We start from the raw sequence: 21178 nt of genomic DNA on the forward strand, positions 1-21178 counted from the left end.
GGTGTGCAAAATGTTCCTATCCTCCAGCGCTGTTGTACTATCATCATGCTAACTAATTACAGATCACTAACATGCTATACATCAGCACAAACTGAATATATGAGTTGACTGGAGTCAACTAGTAATCTTCATAGTATTGCATCTTTTAACGCATGTGCATAAATGTGTCAGCAAGGAATTTTGTTAGTAGATGTTGATGACAGCCATTTTGTAAAACGAATCGAAACCTCAATATAAAAGGATCGGTGAACTTGTTTTTTATCATTAACTCAAACTTTTCATGTGTCATGTATAAACTCTCTTCTTCACAGTAACTTTTGCAGCATGCTGATAAAATGCACCAACACAGCGAGATGTGAGAGTGACAGTGTTAGTAAAAGAATCTTGTTGCTTTTTTGGGATAAGAGGGAATCGGAGAGCTACCTACTGCAGGCTGTTATGCGGCTCATATCCTTGTCGGGCACAAGCAGCGTGCTCGAAATAGATCAAGAAAAACAGAAAGTAAATCAAGGCGCAAGAAGCAGTCCACTGACAGACAGCGGCTATATAACTCATGATGGATGCTGGCCTAATTAAAGCCTTGGGAACAAATGAAGCACTGAATGATGGCGGGTTATCTTTTCTTTCATCGGACATGTTTGATATGAATTTGACAAACCCAGTGTGACACCAAGACAAAATCCCAGCAAGTGATTCAGTCGCTTACAAGGGTTACTTGCATTTGGTGCCTTGCATTGGGCCCTTGCTGACACGAAGGCCAGTGGTGGGTGGGACTTACATTTAATGACAAGAAAATAAAAAGACTCTTCTGTTATTCAAGTGCCACAATCATCTTATAGTTTTCTTGAAATAACATCCAAAATGTTTTCATTCATTTATTTAGTTGTTTTAGAGGACAGATGTACTGCTTTAATCTGGTGTCTACGTTGGTGTTGATTTTTCTGCAAGTGAAACCTTTTCATGTGGACTCCAGAATTGAATGTGACCTAGAAAATGACCACTTTAAACACACGGTTTTTCTATATTACCTGGTTTTCTCTTCTGCAGTAAACATGTCATATTTTCTGACTCAAGTCTATTCTAGAAAACAGTCCTCGTTATTTTTCTGCTCTCAGACACTGGGGTAGGGCTGTTTAATTATGGGAAAAATCATAATCCTTATTATTTGGGTAAAAATCATAATCCCAATTATTTAACACAATAACTTAATGACTGTAGGGCTGTGACAGTATTGTACAATAACTATGATAACGCATCACGCGGTTGTGTTTTTATGACTGAAAAAATTGCATATTTCATAAAAAAAAATGTCGTGTATGTATGCAGTGCATAATGTGACTACGTTTAGTAAAATTCAGTACATAATTTTTTTTTAAATCAAATTAATTAAACTAAAAAAAGTGACTTGCATTACTTACGAAGTAAGTTACTTGCATTACGAAACGGATTGCGTCACACTAATCGAATTACCACGATTATCTTGTTTTTGCAATCTAAATGTGCAAAAATAGAAAATTAAATACTTTAATTGCACAGAACTATGCTGGGGGTGCTTACGATGTCGGTGCTGAAACCCCGCCCACTTGCGGGAAACTTTCAAATACCGCTGCAACCTGAAAGGATAATTGCGATTGTGTTAGGGGCGGGGCCATTCTTGGTGGCCCCAGTGTGTCAATAGTCCCTTTTACACATACAGTCTTTACTGGTAATTTACTGGTAAATTGCAGTTAACATGTCATGTGTGAACAGAACCTTTCCGGTAAATCAGTGCTCCCAATTTACCAGTAAGACAGGTTGTAAGATTAACGGGAATTTGCCGGTAAGCGCTGTGTGTGAACGAAAAATATAGCATTTAGATGACGTCAGACCGCGCTGACAGATCGGGCGGGCCAATCAGAAAGTTTTTTATACAGGTGACGCGGTTTCCCCCAGACTGTTTACGGACGTTTCCACACACATGTTGCTTAAAAGTCGAGCACACCTGAAGTTAACATCCACATTTCTTCACCAAAGTTGTTTAAAACAGCTTACCATCTAATTGCCAAATTGCCGACGTCCTTAGCACACCATCTGTGAAGCATAATGTGCAAACGCGCAGGTTCCGTTTGACGCCGCCTAACGTAATGTTGTTTGGTCACGAGCAACTTCGCGACCGTTTGCCACAGATGTGAAAACAACAAAATACGGACCGTGGATATTAAGTCATAACCCGCCGTTTACAAATATGACACGGACGGAGCTCGCCGGCCGTGCGCCACAGGTAACTTCCGCTTTCTCTCCGAGTTTACCGGTATTTTGATACTGATGTGTGAATGATGTCTTACTGGTAAAAAGACGGAACGTCACTGCATGTGTGAACAGCACATTTTTGTATTTACTGGTAAATTCATTCTGGTAAATTCATGGTAATTTACCAGAATTACTGTGTGAAAGAGGCTATTGAGCCACTGTTTTAGGCCCGCCAAATAATCCTAAACACAGGAATGTGAAAAACGGTGTAATTTCGCAATTCAGTACTACAGAGTTCACAATCTGTGTAAAGTGTTAGATTTCTAACATTTATAATGTGTTTAGATACAATTTTCTGAAATTACTTTACACAGACTTTAATAATTTTTTATGTGAAAATTTAATTTTTTCTTTAACTATTAGATTTTTTATACCATGAGATTATGTTACATGTGAGGATACTCTCAATCTTTGCCATATAAACTGTAGTTTAAACTTCTCATGTTTACTTTAAAGACCAAGGTGTTGGCTTGGTTGTCTTGCCGTCTTATGGATGAATTCAAGTTTATCTTCGAGTTTATCATCATAGAGACTAAATCATGATGAGTGCCTTCAGTGTAAAAGTACCAGAATACACAAAATAATGATCTTACCAAATCACAGTACTCAAACACAAGGAGGAATGGGATGGCCTCCACGCACTGACCAAGACACTGCAGGATATTAGGATGCTGAAGAACCCTGTGAAGATAAAAATAATGCTAACTGGACAACACTTCTCAATATGTCACATTATCGTAGTTTCATTTATGCACACATCAAAAATAACCCAGAGTATGTGTGACATGAATCTCTCACCTGTACGGGTCTCCCTGCTGAAGAAACTCATTCTGTTCTTTGGAGCTGGCGTTGGGCTTTAGCTCTTTGACCACCACTCGGGAAACTGCCGGTTCAGCATAGATCTCACTGAGCAGGACCTGTTAAGACAGACAGACTGAGTGTGGTCAACCGGTTAAACGAACCCTACAACTGACCAATCCTGATAAGAAATTCGTAACGTTCACAAAATGGAATACAAGGCCTGAATTCAACGCAGCAGATGAAGACGTTCCCATGGCTCAGGTAGGCAGGAAAAAGGACCAGGATACATGGTTTTCCCTTAAGTCCTTATCTTAGTAAACACATCCACACACAGGCTGTAGGAGGGCATCTTGAGTGCCACATTACTCTCCCTTGTTCACGTCAACCATTGGCCCCTAAGGGCCCGGCAGTCGGCATAGGGATGAGAGCAAGTACCAACAAGAACACGAGCGACGATTTCGAGATTAATCCTCGGGAGAAAATTTATATTTGGCCTTAACAAATACAACGCTTTGCTTTCACACAATGCATTCGCACGACTGACACATACGTTGGAAAGTTAAAGGCACCAGTCTATCGAGTCTGAAAGACTGGCGACAGAAAAACAGACTTACCTTTCCAAACCAGCCGCTCCCAATCTCCTGAATGTAACTGAGAGAGTGTCGCGCCAAGCGAAGACTTGATGAAACATCTATAAGAGCAAACATACCTCTGGATTAATGCAAAAAAAAAAAAATCCATTCCAATATACTGTAATGCTGCATTTAAACGCGAGTGATTTCAATGTTAAGTCAATGTGAAGACGCGTTGTCGTGCGTCTGGAGGACTCGCGGCGCAAATGAGGCGTTTGGCGCGGAGCGGAAGATGCGATTCCACCTCATTGACGCGTCTAGTACTTTTTGTGCATTTTGCGCTTGACGCGAATTTGCGGCTGACGCCCGAGTTGAATAATTTGAACTTTGGCGGAATTTCGCACCGCGTTAACCAATCAGGAGTCTTCTTGAGGCTGTGGGAGCAGCCCCGCCCGGAGTCACTCATTCAACCTGAAGGAACGCTTGATATTGTCTGTAAGCAGTCACCTGGAGCTATACGAAACAAGTTCTTATTTCTATAGAGTAGGGATGTTCATATCAGTTAATTTTCCCGACCGACAACTGCAGCTTATGAACATTAACCGTTAACTTATACGATTTTAAAATTAAATTGTCATTGAGTAAAAATACAGTTGACGATTGTCTGTGACCCGGTAAAAGCAAAACATTATATTTCATTTGAACATGCAAACAGCAGCGACGGATCAACAAAAGAACCAGGATTCATACATTATCAGATATTCACGCATTACCTTATCAAAGAGCACGTGATTTTGAGTCACGTGACGTTTATCGACCCGTGCCGTTTATTTCCCCCCTATAGTAAGGTGACCAAATACAAACCGGTAACTCCCTCAATAAATGCACAATCAACATCAGCCATCTTGCAAACATAGAACAGCATAGCACTTGCCCCTCCCACAAGAAGCGGATTTTGCCTCTGACGCGCGTCAAATGCTTGCTTTTTCCGCACGTTTACTTCGCTCTGCACGTGCGAATGCATTCAAACTGTTCAAGCGGCAAACTAGGTGCAGTTGACGTGATTTTTGATGCCTCAAACACGGTTGGTGTAAACTCAGCATAACGCTACAGTTAGTCTGAATATAGTGCTAATAAATGCAAAACCCACAGAAGAACCACGTGCATAAAATGAATTACTTCTAAAGGTAATGTAAGTCTAATAAATTCGGGTTTTTCCTTCTGTTTGATTCACCAATATGTTTCAAGCACCACTACACTGGAACTTTACAACAAAATTTGACATTCATGTCCATGAAGTGTGAAGCTAGCACATATGAGAAAGGGACTTGGTTTCAGCAGATACTCAGGGCCCTATTTTAACGATCTAAGCGCATTGTCTAAAGCGCACAGCGCAACGTCTAAATGGGCGTGCCCGAATTCACTTTTGCTAATTTATTGACGGGAAAAATGGTTTGTGCGCCGAGCGCATGGTCGAAAAGGGTTGGTACAATTTTTTTAATGAGAAATGGGAGTATTTCGGGCGTAACGTGCAATAAACCAATGAGAGCCTCAGCTCTCATCCCCTTTAAAAGCCTGTTGCGCTGGCGCTATGTCTAATCCCTATTTAGATGACGGACTTTGTAAACTGAAAAACTAAGCGGAGGACGAAGATCCCCAGTTTAAGATTAATGTTAAATAATTGTGTTGTTTTTCACTTTCACTTTTCACTTATTGAAATTGTTATTTTTTTATTAAAACCTTTAAAACCCTTTTTCTTTTAGTCATGGAAGTAAAAAAGCAGGCTTTTAATTGCTTTAAATGTATGGCTATCCAATATCATCAAAAAATAATTTACAAGTATGTAAGAAAAGGTTTGTACTCTAAAAATACTTTATTTGTAACAAACAGGACATAAAAAATTTACAAACGGCTCTCCTTTCAGCACTTGGACAGCGTCACGAGATTTTTCAAGCATTACTTAAAAATGTTTCTCATCTCACCATATCCACAGGTACAGAGTCATCATATACAATAAGTCCGTGAGGTAGCATTTAAAAAAACATTTAAAAACAGATGCATTTGTTTAAAGCAAAGCATTTGTTTACCTACCAGGCTGCAGGTGAAGCAGCTCTTTGCGCCTTCTAACGTGACGTCTCATAATTAGTCCTCATTTATGTCCTCCCGTTTATAGGCGCATACTAATGCGCTCTTTAAATAACAAAGAACATATTGCGCCATTGACTTTAGACTTTAGACCAGGTTTTTGTTGGTCAATGGCGTAGTCTATTTTAGTTGCCTCAAAATAGCAACGCGCCAACAATGCGCCTGAACACACCTCGTTTTTAGACCAGAACGCCCATGGGCGCAAAAGGGGGCGCAAATCAATTTGCTATTTAAACAACATGGCGCTAAACGTGAAAATTATAATTGCGCAGGGTGGAAACTAGCAAAAGACACTTGCATCACGCATTGCGCTGCATTGCGCCGGGTGTAAGATAGAGCCCTCAATATTAAATGACTCAGATAGAGGGCACAAAAAACTTAATTTGGACATCCCTTATAATGGTTGGAATTAGAGATGCACCGATCGACCAACCAGAGACCAGAATTGGAAGATTTTATGCACGATCAACCTGACCGCCCGTTCAGTCTTTGTTTTTCATTATTTTTGTACTTTCAAAGATGCAATGCTGCATGCAGTGAGGAAGATGTTTCTGACCTGCTATGCGGGGCAATTCGAGGTGAGGGGGTCCAGGTAGGGCCACAGGTGGAACAGCCAATGTATAAACCTCAGCAGGAGACTGCATAGAGGGCGTGTCCTCCGCCGGGGGTGTGAAATCAACCTCATCTTCAAAGTGGTCGTCAAACTCCTGACAGAATACAAATCATATTTCAAATTAGAGACATATCTGAATTGTTTGGAAAGAAATTGTTACAGAAAGTATCGAGACTTCAGGGAAGGAAAGGATGATATTTTCCTTACCTTAAAGTTGATCTCTTGCTCTTTGCAGCAGGAAACACAGTTGAGCAGCACTAAGACAAGGGCCAGCAGCGCAGCTAAAGACAACAGCAGCGAAACACTCAGAGAGAGATTCACATCTCCTGCAGACGCTCCTGGACACACAAACACCTGATTATAGTCTAATGTGTTACATACCGGATGAATGATAATCCATTAGATGGAGTCCCTTGAGTGTACTGTAGCAGATGTATTTATAATCATCAAACCCACACATGCATTTAATCATTTGTGCGCTTAAGACACAGCGTAGCCTTCTAGACTACACAACACAAAACACAACATATGACTTGCTTAAAAGAAGCTCTATCCAAAAGCTACACAATCTATGTTAGAAATACACAAAAATATTCAGCAATGAGGTTTTTGTGTTAATGTGTGTGAATTAGTTTACTCATTCGAAAAGAATTGCAAGAAATCCTTGCGTTATGATTTAAGGCAGGAACTAAGAATTTTTGCAAACATGCTCGTGTATATCTCAGTGGTAGAGCAAGCAATGTGTTAGCAGTGCAAAAGTCATGCGTTCAAAACCAGGGAACACACACATAATGATAAAATGTATACCTTGTACTGCACTGTAAAGGGAGTCGCACACCGGATGAGAAGCACAGCGCCGCGTCCCGTCTAGGACAACTCGGAGATATCGTACACCGGAAGTGCACATTAAATAGCGCAAGCTTAGTCAGATAGCGTCTAATTCAAAATGCAAAATATACGTTAGCAGCCAATGTTAATCGCTAATGATTTGGGACAAATATGATGTTATTTAATGTTAAACTACTTCTCGTCCGGTGTGAGACCCCCTTAAGTCGCATTTGATAAAAGGTCATTTTTTGCCAATGCATAAATAGCCATGTTTCCATCCAGGTTTAGCGCTGTTTTTAAGTGAACATGCATAAAAACGTTTGTGAAATTAGCTGTGTCCAGATCGCATGTTCATGTAGAGGGCAGCGTTTCCCATAAATTGATTTATTTGTGGTGGCCCACCACAGAATCAACACTGGACCCCACATATAGAATTTTCATGATTCCCATTTACATTTTCATTTCACTATTTAAAACAGCTTAATTTGGCTTAAAATATAAATTGATATATAATACAGATCAAATACAGATACAGATCAAAGAGTAGAAGTGAAACATATTTTAGGTGCCAACACTAGATCAAACGCAAACACGACATGATGACGTCACACATATGCTAATTAGCGGGTGACGTCATCACCACCACAGTCTCTCAAAATCCTGTGGGAAACACTAAGAGGGCATTCAAATATTGATAAATATTATCAAAACTATCAGATAATATTTAGACTTATATTTTAATTGATTTCAGTTGAAATGTTATAGCGCGCCCAATCTTTCCTGTTTGCCCTTCACAAATAAAGATCTATCATGTGACATCACATTTATTTGCGTAAAAGCTATTTTTCCTGACAAAAAGTGTTTCCAAACTACTTCTCTTTGCGATATTTGAGGTATCGACATTGTGTTCATGCACTAAACTTAAATGAAAAATCATTTTGTCGACACTTGCAACATGTAATCGATAATAGGGCTGTGTATCGCCAACAATTTCCCAATATGATACGTGTAGCGATATAAGGTCACGAATCGGTGCGCATCACGATACAAGTAAAATTTTTAATTATATTTTTGTTTAGAATTTAGTAACATTATTATTACTATTATCATCTGTTTATTGTACATTGTGTAAGCAGTGCTATAATGTTTTTTTATGGAATGCTTACAAGTAGGGCTGTTCAAAAAATCGCCTGCGACTCTCATGCGCGTTTCATCAGTTAAGCCGGTTCCTTGATTAGTAGTAAATCGCCATCACCTGTTTTCAGGGAGCGGCATTTACAGCCCTACTTACAAGACGACATGCAGTCTTTTTGTGCAATGCTACTTTAACATCATGACTCACCCCTTTGGGGCAGTTTAGGTTTAAATATCCGCGCTAACTTCATCATGACTTGCCCTTTAAAGCAGTTTAGGTTAAGATATCAGCGCTAACTAAACGACTTGCCCTTTGCATCAGTTTAGGTTAAGATATCCGTGCTAACTTCATGACTCGCCCTTTGCAGCAGTTTAGGTTCAGACATCTGTGCTTTCATACTGATCTCATCGAAAGATAAAGAGAGTACACACAGCGTGCCTATGCAAGGTGTGCAGACGCGTGCGAGACGGACACAGAAAGTCAAGTATACCCCACTACCTTTTTCTCTACGTACTTTGCGCCGTCACATGCGTCCTTTCCATATGGATCACGGTTCAACTGCGATTCATCATGCTACCTTCAAAAGTGCATACGAATCAATACGAAAGGCTCTGTATCAATGCGTGCATCATGAGGAGTTCATGACGATGTATCGTTGTATTTCCATCAGCTATATCAGTTAACATTTTCGATGTGCTAAAGCTTTTTTTGCAAAGAAAGACGTTGATGAAAACATGGCTAATGTAAATGCAATCCAGCACAAAATTTAAGCTCTCACTTTTTAATGCTTTTTGTGGTACCTAAAAATGTTACTTGTATCTTATTGGTTGATAAGCATACTTTGATTTAAAAAGAAAATAAAACAATTTAGGTGAATTTTTGCATGTAAAATACTTTACAGGAACACACTGTTCACCATTGTTATTTTGTTGTGGCAACACTCGGTATGAATAGGCTGTAACCCAAAAATAAAAAAGAAACACTTTGGAAATTTCATCTCTCTTTAAGGGATTACGGGACTCCCGTCTCTCAGCAGCCTACAGCCGAAGCATTTGTTAAACACTGGGCTCTAGATGGTTCAGAAAACAGTTCAGATATCAGTGTTGAAAGGCCGGATGTGTATCAGCACCTGTTCTGTCACCACACCACCATTAACACTGCTCTCTATTGCTCTCATCAAAACAAAACCAACCCTCTGGGGTTTACAACAGCAGCCAGTTTAATTGGTGGCAAGGAACAAAACTCGGAACGGGGGGTTAGTAACACAGATCTGAGATTAGATGAGAAGGACGTGATTTGCCTGCTTTCTGTGCGAGTGTTAAGCTTGTTGCTAACACGGCAATTTGTCTTTCGCAATTAGCTGGATAGGATACGCTTCAAAAATGATTGAAATCTCCAATTGTAGTAATTGGTGGTCGACTGAAATAAACCTCAATTTGTGATAAAAAGTTTTCAGGTTTTTTTTGTTTATCTCACATCTGTGTACCCGCTGAAGCAACTGCTGCGCAGCAGATCTCACAACTTTGTTTGAATAAAGTTGCTGTTAGGGCTGTGCCGGTTTCAGAATTGGTGATGACGGTTATGACGCGAGTCAAATGTGACGGTTCGTCACATAACCGTCTGGGGGGGGGGTTGCTTGTTTAAATGCTCGTGGATTGACGCGAAAGTGTCATTTTACCATAAAATCATGAATGTCATGCCAAGTGTGTTTTAAACAGTAATGAAATTTAACAGAAAGCAATTAAATATTTAAAAAACACTGTTGCCAGAAGACTGCGCTGTCACTCTCTGCCCAGCATAAATGAATCCTCTATCTATCATTATCTTAATAATCTTCAGAGAAACAGATTTGTGCCATGGGCTTTTAATGTCTATTATTGTGTCTATATCTGTCATTACACGGACCAGAACAGCACGAAAACAATGTGGATTAAAAAGCGTCTTGAAGAGGTTTTGCTCATAAATGCATGTAAAATAAAGTAATGTGAACTTGAGATTGTTATACTGTTATTAACTGCGCCGTATGCGCTGCAAACGCAGCCGGTGTAAAAGCACAATGGCCACGCGCGGCAAACGTTCTCCGCATACGCGCTGCTCAGTGCTCATGCTTGCGATGTGAAACCAGCATTTGAATAAACTAAATAGAGCCCGACCGATTTATCGTTTTGCCGATTTTATCGGCCGATATGAGCATGTCGCAGATATATCTGTATCGGCGTATAAGCCGCAGATATGAAGCCGATATGAACGTTCCTTACAGAAAACATTAAATGCTTTTGAAAGATGCAAGTACTTGTTTGTCCAGCAGAGCGCGCCCTATTGGTTGCTAATGGCGACCCAGGTCACTCACTGGAGTGACACCAGCCAATCCCCCGCCCCTTCACTTCAGTCAGTCAGTCTCTCAGTTCAGGTGGCGGTAGTCACGCGGTTTCTTCACAACATTTTACAACTAGTATTAAGACGCGCTTTGGTCGATTGGATTATAAGTGGGCGAGAGAGACACATTCCCGTTTAGTTTTGGTGTTTATAATCCGTCTCTTTTGTCCACTTGCGAGTTGTTTAAAACACAAGCGGGAGAAATAACCCGAGGCGGAGAAAGGACGCGTATAAACTCACGCGCAGTCTGTCCAAGACACATTCCCGTTTAGTTTTGGTGTTTATAATCCGTCTCTTTTGTCCACTTGCAAGTTGTTTAAAACACAAGCGGGAGAAATAACGCGAGGCGGAGAAAGGACGCGTATAAACTGACGCGCAGTCTGTCCAAGTACAGCTGCTTGTGCTGTTACCAAACATGCTAATTTCAAAGCAATTGATTAAATAAGCTCGCGCAACTTTACACCCTCGCTAAATAAAAGAGGCAGAGAGCAGACACTTTAGTTTTATAAAAGTTTAAAGTCCCGACAGAACACTGTGGGTTCGTGTTATAAAAACGTTGTGCAGTACATTAAACATAAGCCTACATCAGTATGTTGTCAGTAAGTCAAGCATTGTCGTCTGAATGGTACGTTTCTAATTATTTTGTGAAGTACATAACTTAATGTAAAGCTAATAAACAATGACTATAAGTTTCAATTTTTTTAAATCAGCCCAATATAACATTATTCTCATCAAAACTGACAATGATTTAAATTATATGTATTTTGTTATACTTATATCAGAATCATTTTGGATAATTCAGGGGCGGATCTAGAAAATTATTTATGGGGTGGCAAGGGGGTGGCATGAGAACTACGAGGGGTGGCAATGAAGTAAGCATCCTTGCATGGTTGTCGTGGATACAAAAAATTATATACTGTATATACTATATGCGTTGTATACACTGGACCTCAAATTTTTATAACATAAAAACAGGCAACAACAAATGTTCCTATAAGTACCCAAGCAGCTACCTTTAGCATCTCTACTGTAGCACCCTTTGTCTTAATACACACATCTTACTAATATCTAAAAACACTGACTGTAACCACGATGAGCAAGGTTGAACATAATGGTATAAAGACTGTTATATAAATAAAATAGGTTTGCCAAGTTTATATTAATGTAAAACATATTTAAAAGGCACACATCTCTTTCTCTCATAACCCTCTTCTTTAATCCTTTCACTCACTTCATGATGGATTTCTGTCTTTTCACTTCTTTTAGCTATTTGCCATCCATATGTTTCATTCTTTCATGACTTCATCTACTCCTTTCCCTCACAACATATTTTTCTGTTTTATTTGTACCTTCCACTCCCATAGTATTTGATTTTTCTATTATTTTTGGTTAAAAAAATGGATATCAGCCTTCTTTTCATAGTATCATTAAGTTTTGTCTTTCAAGCTTTCTAAACATACACAACACTGAATAGTTTTGTCTCCTTAATGAAGACTATATCATAACGAGTGATTTCATATATGCACGTATGGAATATTTTGATTGCTGCACTAGCTAACAAGACATGACGGGCTAACTAGAAAGAACTGCTTAAAAGATATTTACTGCTTACACAAACGTGCAGTTCAGTTGTTTTTATATATTAATATTAAACAATCAACAGTTTAACTTTTGTATTTTTATCCTGATGCAACATTTATCTGTAAAATATGACCGTATTCAGTACTCTGATTTGCTGATGTGATGCTCAACTTAATCACTTAAAGACACTAAAGAGAAACCACTCTTTTTTTGCCAGCATGTGATGATGTGAGGTGCTTTATTAGATCAGAATTACTTGCTACAGACGTGAAGAGACTCTCTCTTCATGGGCATAAGTTGCACATTCATAAACATTCTTGCCTTTCACTTCAACGATGGAAAAGTAACGTTTGTGCTTTTTATACTTTGTGCTTGCGTCCGCTACCTTTGTTTTGAGCTCGTTGTACTTTCCATCGCTCTGTTGTCGCGGGTTTGTGCGACTCGGATCACGGATGGACTGCAGCGCGAGAACCAGGCTGCATGTGAGTGCCTTGGATGGGGTGATGCATGCTTTCACAGCAGTTTCCAAAAGTTTCCAACCACGCCAGAAAAGATCGCTAGATTTGTCCTAGTCGTTTTAAATAAAGTCGCTAAAGGGGTCTAAAAAGTTTCTTAATATAGCGACAAAGTTGACAAGACTGCACGCACGGACTTTTTTTACACTGTAAAAGACTTTCTGCTCTGACTGACTGTTCGTGCTTGTATATGAACTCTGCTGCCTCTGGTTGGCTAACGATGGAAATTAAGCCAATCACAATCAGCTATGTGGTTGTCCCACCCCCTCTAAGACGCACACACCAATCATCGTCAGATATGTGTCTCCCACCCCTAAACACACGCAGAGAAAAACTGCATTGCCTTTCTGGTTAAAAGAGCCTACTCGGGTATATATTATATATATTAGGATACCAGCGCTGGGGTGGCATATGGGGTGGCAATGCTTTTATTTAGGGTGGCAACTGCCACCCCGTGCCACCCCGGTAGATCCGCCCCTGGGATAATTGCCTATATTACATATCTTTGTCACGTCATTTTAAGTGTTTGATCACCACTTTGTGGTGTGATCATTGCAAAAAAGTATTTATATATAGTATATTCTGTTAATGTATATAGTGTATTATATGTACAGTAGGCTATTGTAGTATAATATACTGTAGTATATGTGTACTGTACTATAAAATGCACAAAGAACATCGGCCGATATATCGTTATCGGTCTTTTTTTACTCCCTAATATCTGTATCGGCATCGGTCCCAAAAAATGCATATCGGTCGGGCTCTAAAACTAAACACTGATTAGCTACTTGTTCTACGTTTATTTACAATTAACAGCAAGACAACTAGCAGTGAATGTGCTTTCAGGAGAGTTAGTAGATTAACATGGGAGGATTTGAACTTGAAAAGCGGGCGGAGCCTTTCTGCGGTTAAAACATATTATGGTCGTTCATGTTTATTTGAATAATTATTTATTGTTTATTTAAATAGAAGGAAGAGATGATTTGAAAGGTGAGACTTTGTTTAATATGTTTAATCTCAAAAGTAACCAAAAAGTGCCCTGGTCTCTCCAGTATGTCAGCGCGTTGTCAGTGTCTGCTCCGCTCTGTATTTTTCATTGCGTGACGTGATAACATGGTGGGGCGTGTAACACAGACTGTTGACAATTGTTTTTAATTAGAATTTAAACATTCTTTATGATATATATATATATATATATATATATATATATATATATATATATATATATATATATATATATATATATATATATATATATATATATATATATATATATATATATATATATATATATATATATATATTTAATATTTTAATAACACGGTTTTGTCGGTTATAGAGTTTTAATGACGGTGTTCAACTATAACCGTCGGTCTCACGGTTATATAATAACCGTCACACCCCTAGTTGCTGTACAAGTGTTGTTTTGTGTGACACACAATGTGTGTCTTTTAAAAAAGCAAACAATAATTGGTCATTTTATTGTCCTTCAGATGCTGGCTTTACATCCGAGTGCCTTTTCTTAAGGAATAAAGTGGTAATTCACTTATATGGTAGTGAACAAAGATTTTTAAAAATGCCAAAATATTGGCTAATATATCGGCCATGGCAATATATCAGTTGACCGCTAATGCCATTTGCAGTAGGGGTGTGATGGATAACAAAACTTACGGTTGGGATAACAATACGGTGCGGATCGGATAATTTTTCAGATCAGCAAAAAAATGTGTGGGAAAAATCTAATAAGAACATCAAATAAAGAAACTACACACATTTATAAAAAAGAAAAACGTTAAGTAAGTTCTAAAATTAGCATTAGGTACAGAAATTGAATCAAACGAATAATAACACTGTCTTTATTGTATAAATTGAATATAATTATTATTTTTAGAGCTACAGAAGTGATTTTCTCTGTGTCTTGACACAGACTTAAGTAGGTTAATTGAGGTTACTGTCTCTTTAAAATAAGCGTGGACAGGTAGCTGCTTAAGACTTAAGACGTAAACAAATGTTTTTATCAGAAAAAAAATAGCGTGGAGATCTTTTTGTATGTATGTGTCAAGAAAAGAAAGTTTTTGTGTTCGCTTGTTGTTTGAAACGCGTCTCTCCATGTATGCACTTTTGAGTGCACTTAAAGGGACAGTAAGCAGGGTTTTAAGTGTTTTATTAATCAAAATCAATGTCTTTATTCATATTCAGATCTGGACATTAAGTGACATTTTGCTCTGTCTTGTTTGGGTTTAGAAAATGGAATAAAAATGTTTTATTGCCTGTCCTCCTAAGTACACCAGGCACATTGTTATACCATTTTGGCAGCATTAACACAATAAAATCAATGTAAGCTTATGATCTTACAATGCTTTTCTATGGCGCTAAAAACCCGCAGTTGTCAGAGTTCCTGTCCCAATGCAATTTCATACTGAAATGAAATTGGCTCATCTATGTTTCGAGGGGTGGGGCTTAGCGATATGTAAATTAGAGGGCGCCGGCACCGTTGCAATCTTAACATCTCTACCAGCTGACGTAAAACGCAACACACACAACCAATAAGGTAGGAGAAATCTTGACAATACTAAAATACTAGTAAATAGTACGAATACTGAACGCCATTGGGCAGTCCTTTATGTTGAGGCCTGTTCATGTTTAGTGCACTATACTAGTTTTGTCCACTGTTTGGGGACATCTGTCATTTTTTTATGTGTTTCGAAATTAAGCTGTGTGTGCTTCATTTTAATGAAACCTTAGTATTAAACTGATACTATTAAAAAACACTTCTCCCAATTTACTCAGAAATGTAATTTTTTTAACTCTAACCTTGGGTTCAGCAGACGAGCATGGGTGAGTAAAGGGTTATAATCTAGCCACGCCCCTTTGAATGAAATGGATGCACATATAAAACTCTCGGGAGTAAAGTCACATGACATTAGAATCTAACCCCTCCAATTACATGGAAATCTTGAGGATGTAGATCAGACATCTGTTGCTAAGCAACCAGTAGAGATGTGACTGAGGGAAATAAGACAAACCTGAGGTAAAATCACAGCGGCAACACTGTAATGTGACAAACTGCTGTGTGAAAGGAACATTTTCTCTCACAAATAAGGTATGAAGTAAAAACCACATTTTATGTAAACCATACACAAAACAGCCATAAACAAAAAAGAATGATGCAAAACAATGGAAAGGTGGTCACAAACACCTGTTTGGCATAATATTTATGTGTCTGGAATGAACACAGAACCTTTTTGCAGCTTGAAGACTTGTTGTTTACTAATCATTTACTATTGTTTTGTTTGTTGTTGTTGTTATATGTTAACTACCACTTATTCATAAATTACAACAATTCAGCTATGTCTATTAACATTCCTGTGGCACGCTGGGCTGAAATAAAATTGACTTAGGTTTAAAGAGCACTCATAGTCCTATTCACGATTTTACATTTGCTTTGGTGTGTAGGTGTGTATTACTATGTTAACGATATGCAAAAGGTATAAACCCCAAAGTAAACGATGATGAGAGTTATCATCTCCAACGTAAATTTCTTTTCTTGGACTACAACAAAGACACGAATTGGAGGCAACATGTGAAGTAGCAGTATTGTATTTGCAAATTTAATGAGACATAAAAGATTCAGATGTTCTAGAGTGTCAAGAATACTTAGTGAGATAAATAACTGAGGTATCAATAACTGACAGTGATGAATAGAAGACCAATGAAGGAAAACAACCTGTCATTTATGGATGTATCCAAAGTCATTAACAGGACACTTACTACAAGAACAATCCACCTAAAGTAACCTGAGTAGGGCTGCACAAATATCTTAAAAAGATCCCAATCTCAATTCAAGCAACCACACAATCTCATTCCTAACTTACAACGACTCATCTTTCTATTAAAGCTTTGACAAAAATCTTAATACTTGAACATTGAAATATGCGTAGGCGCTGTCGTGGAGTCAGAGCAGTCCTCATGTAAATTGGGATTTTTAAACCGTGGGTTGCAATGACAATTCTTCATTGGTTTACTTGAAAGCTTCATTTGTTCACATTCATTGTGCTTTGCTTTCACTGTGCATTGAAGTGCGGATAAAGTTTGTGTTCATTGTGCTTTGCTTTCACGGATGCGCCAGTGGCGCGTTGCAGATAATGTTTGCGTTAACTGTGCTTTGCTTTCAAAGAAGCGGGACGTTTGAAGTGCAAATGAAGCTTGATGTATAGGTTTCGAACAGCTCTGTTCAACCAAACAGTATTATTATTTCTTTCTGCAATATATATAAAAAAATGAATAAGCGCATAAGTAGTGTGATAATAGTTTACGGTTTATGGTCTAGGCAACATGCAGCGTATTGTACCGTACCACGATACACTGGAGCATGACCCATGTATCGTGATATGTATCATACCGTGAGGCCAATACCCAGCCCTATTTATTAGTGAGTCATTCAAACCAATTAAACATTTTTAAAGAGACTAAAAGATTGTGATTCTTTTTTTTTCCAAAATCATGCAGCCCTAAATCTGAGGTTTATCTGTCTTTATCAAGAGCACAAGCAAGTTTACTTACAACCTGCTAGAACTTTACAAAAATACAGCTAAAAATTGTGTTAGAGTAGGAAAAACTTCATAAGCTGTCCAATGACAGTCACTGTTTTTAAAGTCAGGTATTGCTCTATGTCCAATTAAATCAGCAAGGCAAGGGATTACAACAGAGTATTACATTACTTATTACTTGACTCAGAGCAAATGAATAACAATCTTGCATCATGTGAACTAAAAATTAAACAAGCAAAAGTCAAAGTACCCATGAACCTCCTGAGACCTAGTGTGAACAAAATAGTTCAGTAACATTACTGTAAAGGGTTAGAAGCCAACAAATGGTTATTCAATGTCTACATTTTTCTGTTGTGATCTATACACTATGGTACATTGATGCAGAGCTAATAATTGAGCCAAAACAAAAATGAGGTCATTGCGTCAATGGTAGGCCACATCTAGAGCTGTGTATTGCCAACAATTTCCCGATACGATACGTATCCCGATACATGTCCATGATACGATGCGCATCACGATACAAGACAATTTGGAACTACATTTTTGTTTAGAATTTAGTAACATTATTATTATTATCTGTTTATTGTACATTAAAAAAAAGTGTTGTAACAGTTGTGTTTTTGCCATTCATTTATTAGCTTTTGGGATAACTTGTAGCCTGGCTCCGCCCTCCTACGTGCTTCCGCTTAATTATCATTTCGCTTCAGTACAACGTCTGGGACTCCTGTGTGTAGAGTTTCAATTTCTCAGGCAAAAATCTGCAGGTCCAATCAGCGAACAGAAGGGGGTGGCTAGGAACAATGACATTGAGGTCATGCATCAGTTTGTGTTGTAGTTCAGTAATGGCAGCGGAGAAAGACGTGAGAAAAGCTATTCGGTCCGTTGTTGCAAAACTGCCGAATATACAGAAGTTAAAGCCGGAGTAAGAACAATGTTTTCTGAGTTTTGTTGGTCTGATCATTCAGACTTGTTGTTTCAGGCCGGTTTCGGCATATGATATACGTCACGACCACATGTTAGCGATTGCCTATGGCAGATCTTGAGTGACTCTGGGCAGATCCAATAGTTTTAAACTTCAACAGAGGACCCTCCTTAACAAAAGTAACGCTTTGCAATGGAGTGTGGCCAGACTCTCTGTACAAATGAAATGAATGTACGAGAGTCTGGTTGGACCAGGCTAGGTAACTTGTAGAAATACTTAAAATTAAATAAGTACTTAACTTTTTTCAAAGCAGTTTTACAAAGATAGTGGCTGTTTCTCAATATGCGTTCTTCAGCGATCTTGCGTCCTCGTTTCCTCGCTCTACGTCATCATTAACGGTCGAAGTTCATTCCAATTCTAAAGAACGCAAGGACAGAGGACGCATGAAAATACCCGGATGTGTTCTTGATATCGAGGATGCATCGAGTGCAGACTTACTGAAATCGCTTTACGCCCCAGAAGTCATTGCGGCAAAACTTCCGAATTCGTTCTTCCAAGGTCGCCTGGCAAGACCGATCTCCACGAGGACGCAAGACCGTTCTTTGCGTTCTTGGAATTGAGAAACAGCCAGTGCCTTACTCTAGGCATTATTGTCTCTCATTTAATTTTTCTATATCTATGAATATATGTATAAACATGCAGTCAGACTTAATAATATTATTTAATAGAAATCAGTTTATTAATGTGACAGCTATAGTTTGTGCAGCTTTTTGTCGTGTTTCTTTGCAAATGCGTTAGCAAGTTGTGCATACTCGTGTGGCCACGAAACGGACACAGAAATTGAAAATATACCCCGCTACCTTTCACTCTACGTACTCCGCGGTCACATGCGTCCTTTCCTTATGAATCACAGATCATCAGCGATTCGTCACACTACTTTTAAAAGTGTATCCGAATCGACACGGAAGGTACTGTATCGATGCACGCATCGTCAGGCGTTCACGGCGATGTATCGTCGTATAGATATTTTGAACACAGCACTAATCACATCCATGGGGTATGATGTAAACACAATTAAAAAAGGGCTGCAACAACTAATCAATAAAATTAATAATAATCGTTTATGAAAAGTTCTCAACGAATTTCACTAAATCTAACACTGAACAAACTTTTTACTAAAGGCATACAATATAAAAATGTAAGATTATATTAGTAAAACTCAATGTGTGGCCTTTTTTTAAGTAAACTTCTACACATAAATACTCAAATTTAAGGTTTTACTAAACTATAAATGAAAAATTTAATTGAATAGATGTTTAGGGTCTTTTCTGATTTTCTGAGTTTGCTGTCCATCTGGAATTCCCCACATTTATTTAATCACATCAAGTGTGAGGTTTTTTAGAGGCAATATGAAGAGTTTCGTTGCAAAACAAGATAACCACCGTTTTGTTAATTGTTCAGAAATCAGGTTTTTTGGTTGTGCATTTCAATTAATTTCAATGCAACAGCAGTTGGTTTGTTTTGATTTAAACCTTCATAACTTAAAAAATACAGCTAAGTAGCACCATAAAACAAAATAATAACATGATAACATAATAATAAACATGTTTTGACAAAAATGTTAAAAAATGGATTTATCTCGTTTTGCAACGAAACTCTTCATATATTGCATGTTGTCATTAATAATAAATGAGGTTACAGGTGAATTTCTTCCCATATCAATAATTCTGTAACTAAATGTTATCGTAAAGGTTTGTTTTAATTATCTATTTGGAACAAAATTAATAAAGGACACTTTCAGCTCAAGTTACTCAAGCAAATGGTTATATTTCTCTGTGCAGGAGCATTAGATTGAACTGCTCATCTGATGAGTGTCAAACAGTCAAAAATCACCTCCCTATATTTTTTATCTGACTCAAGGGCTTACAGTAGTTAAGTTAAGACTTGACAAACAGCTCCTGCTCAAACTAATAAACACCAAGCTACCAGCTCTTATTTCAGTCCCCTTGCATAATAAATTGAACTTCAAACACACTGAGATAGAGATGACCCAAGTTGGAAAGGGTGTTGTACTCTTAATTTGGCAGGTGTTTGGACAGATTTGGGTAGTTTTAAACTGTCCACTTAAAACCAAGACTCATCAGAGAGAGCCTTGGCAAGTCAATCTAGATGTTAAACACCATGAAATCAATCGTGTTTCATTTTTATTCAGCCATTTTATTCAGCAATATTTATGTTATACTTCTAAATGTTGACAAAACAAATGCATTTCAAATTCAAAACACTTTGTCTTCCTGGAAAACTGACCAAAAATACTGATGACTGATATGCCTGCCCTAAAACCCTCTCCAGAGATGTTGTGAATAAATAGTGCTAAGTGAAACTGACCTTTTACAATGCAACATTTTTAAGATTATAAAGATTAGATCTGCCAATTCAGCCTCTTTAAAGTTCCACTACAGCCATCAAAGCGCCGCTTTTGTAACAAATTCCCCACCTTTAGCAATAAACTATTATTACCTCCGGATGTGCAGTTAAAAGTCATACATGACTCTAAACAACCACTAGATTTAACTAGATGTTCAGGCAACCTACTTGTTCTCTAGTTTCAAGCCATTTCCTTTTAGATGTCAACCATTAGTACAGGTGTAATAAATCATTTTGGGCTGTGAACAGGTTTGTTTCATTAAAAATGACTGTCTGACTTTAACAGGATTACTCATACAGAATAATGACAGCATGACACTGCAAGAGCCCAAATGAAAATAAACAATGATGATGATGATGATGATAAAGTCACCATGTTTTCTGTGTATGGCAAAGGGTACTTGGTCACCTTGATGTTCAAGTC

At 38.2% G+C, this 21178-nt stretch overlaps 1 protein-coding gene across 1 annotated transcript in view; it reads right to left on the reverse strand.

The window, feature by feature from the left end:
• lmtk2 (lemur tyrosine kinase 2) overlaps positions 1 to 21178 on the reverse strand; it is a 42230-nt gene that overhangs the window by 14607 nt on the left and 6445 nt on the right. Inside the window, exons 2-6 of the mRNA XM_073856832.1 lie at positions 6628 to 6758; positions 6364 to 6514; positions 3705 to 3781; positions 3088 to 3206; positions 2883 to 2970 (exon numbers count right to left, since the gene is read on the reverse strand). Of these exons, the coding sequence (XP_073712933.1) occupies positions 2883 to 2970; positions 3088 to 3206; positions 3705 to 3781; positions 6364 to 6514; positions 6628 to 6758 (566 nt within the window). The remainder of the gene's footprint in view (positions 1 to 2882; positions 2971 to 3087; positions 3207 to 3704; positions 3782 to 6363; positions 6515 to 6627; positions 6759 to 21178) is intronic.

This window comes from Misgurnus anguillicaudatus, chromosome 19 (genome assembly GCF_027580225.2).
Source record: "Misgurnus anguillicaudatus chromosome 19, ASM2758022v2, whole genome shotgun sequence".
Taxonomy (NCBI): domain Eukaryota; kingdom Metazoa; phylum Chordata; class Actinopteri; order Cypriniformes; family Cobitidae; genus Misgurnus; species Misgurnus anguillicaudatus.